The 1841-nt window shown below is 46.8% G+C and overlaps 1 protein-coding gene across 1 annotated transcript; it reads right to left on the minus strand.

Annotated features, from left to right (window-relative positions):
* On the minus strand, positions 1-1835 carry LOC125535248 (putative F-box protein At4g22170). Its single transcript, XM_048698297.1, has one exon. It carries the CDS (start codon positions 1560-1562, stop codon positions 156-158), a length of 1407 nt encoding a protein of 468 aa, XP_048554254.1. The 5' UTR covers positions 1563-1835; the 3' UTR covers positions 1-155.
* Between the last annotated feature and the right edge of the window lie 6 nt (positions 1836-1841).

Raw genomic sequence — 1841 nt, forward strand, 5'->3', positions numbered from 1 at the left:
TGATAAGAACAAGAACATAAATCAATTAAACTTTGGAGAATTACAAGATTATAACATATGCAAGCAGATAAAACTCAAAACTATTTATTCAGAGCCAACTAGGTACAGGCTAGCCATATCTTAGTTGCTTCATTGAATCCATCGATCTGTTTTCTTCAATCTCCCCCTGAAGCCAAGTTCATCTTTCGAAGATCAGGTGTAATCCACATTGGGGCCGGAAAGTTTGACCAAAGCTGCGGAGACACAAGGTCCTCCTTGCTGTTATCATCCAAGTTGAGAACTCCCATATCACGGTGATTATTCGTCAATCCACATGCCCATAAAGAATTATCATCGGTGAAGTAGGCATGATTTGCCCTGAGAGACGGATATTCTTCAGCTCCAAGACAAAGTGATTGATTATGCCCAAGAAACAACACATGGTCACGCAAGCAATTGATTTCCTTAAGTTCACTTCCAGCAGCGTCAAATTCATATATCCTATATTGCGTAGTGTTCCAAAACACAGATGCCCCAGGTTCAGGTTTTACATTATGATCCTCAAAGATCCTCCATATAAGTAGCAGACCACCCCATGGAGCTTGAACAACGTACATGTACTCGCAGTCGTACTCCCTGGGTGTGCTTATAATCGTCTTCCTTGTGACCACAGGGCCACTAAGATCAAAGGTGTGAAGTTCTCCCTTGTAAGTGCATGCAGCATACAACAAGCCATCCTTGTAAGTGCAGTCACTATAGTCATCATAAGGTGGCAACCAGGTCCACTTATCATCCCCAACCCTTGCAAAAGAGAGCTGACGCATTGGATTATGGATGAGCACGACAATGTAGCTTCCAGTGGATGTATCAGGGAAAACAAATGCTTTATAGTGGAGTTCATGCCGCAGCTTGTCAAGAGCGAAGATTGATGGCGAGCTATAAACACCACGGGCTCCACTGTGCCATGAGAATTCATACTTGTGGAGAGCACCATACTCATCAACTATGGGGTTCACCTGCTCGATGGTGATCACTGATGGGAGAGCAATCTGTTCACATGTGATGGGATTGACAAGGTGCATCTCAGATCTGTCGTCAACAGTTACCAGCCAGCCATGTGAGGACCCGATCAAACACCTAGTGCGTATAGGCGGCTCCGGGAGAGTTAACTTGTACGACCTCTTCTCCGCGAGGCTGTAGAGGCATGCAACACTCTCACCAGCGGATTCGGAAGTGTAGAGGAGGCATGGCGTCTGCTGGAGTTTGTACTGCCCAAGGCTCCGTAGGCTTGTGTATGCGGAGCGCCAGGAGGAGCAGACAGAGCCGGCACGCACGAGGTCAGGGATCTCAAGGGTGGCAAAGATACCCATCAAGATGTCCGGAGGCAGCTCCGGCAGTGTGCCCAGTGTAGTCTTCTTGGTCAGTTGTAGCTCAACATGTTCAGCTTTGCAGAATTTCTTCAGTGAACTGGGAGTGAAGCCTAGCAGCTTTGGCAAATTTCTGAAGATTAGGGTGCACAAATACGTCCTGTGTATAGCAAGCTTCCCTAAGCTCATTATCCTGGCAACACTACATGACTCCATTGGAGCAGAGTCTCTGCAGATATCTTCAGCTTGGGCCAAACTGACAAAAATTCAGTAAGTTGAACGCAAATTTCTGCAGAGGAAAGGCTGGCTCCTGGCGATACTTATATACAGATAGATCACCAGCCGATTCAAATTCCAGTAGGAGAAGCAAATCTGAGCCCAAGAACAATACGGATATGGACTGAATCCGATTCCCAGGGCGCTTCTAGTGCTACAACACGGACTGGCACTCGACAAAGATTCCGACTTGTGCTGAATTCCGAGCGAGCCTGTTCC

Source organism: Triticum urartu, chromosome 2, assembly GCF_003073215.2.
Source record: "Triticum urartu cultivar G1812 chromosome 2, Tu2.1, whole genome shotgun sequence".
In the NCBI taxonomy this organism is placed as follows: domain Eukaryota; kingdom Viridiplantae; phylum Streptophyta; class Magnoliopsida; order Poales; family Poaceae; genus Triticum; species Triticum urartu.

Excerpts from the sequence above, each read along its gene's own strand:
- LOC125535248 (XM_048698297.1), bottom strand. The coding sequence starts at position 1,562 with ATGGAGTCATGTAGTGTTGCCAGGATAATGAGCTTAGGGAAGCTTGCT.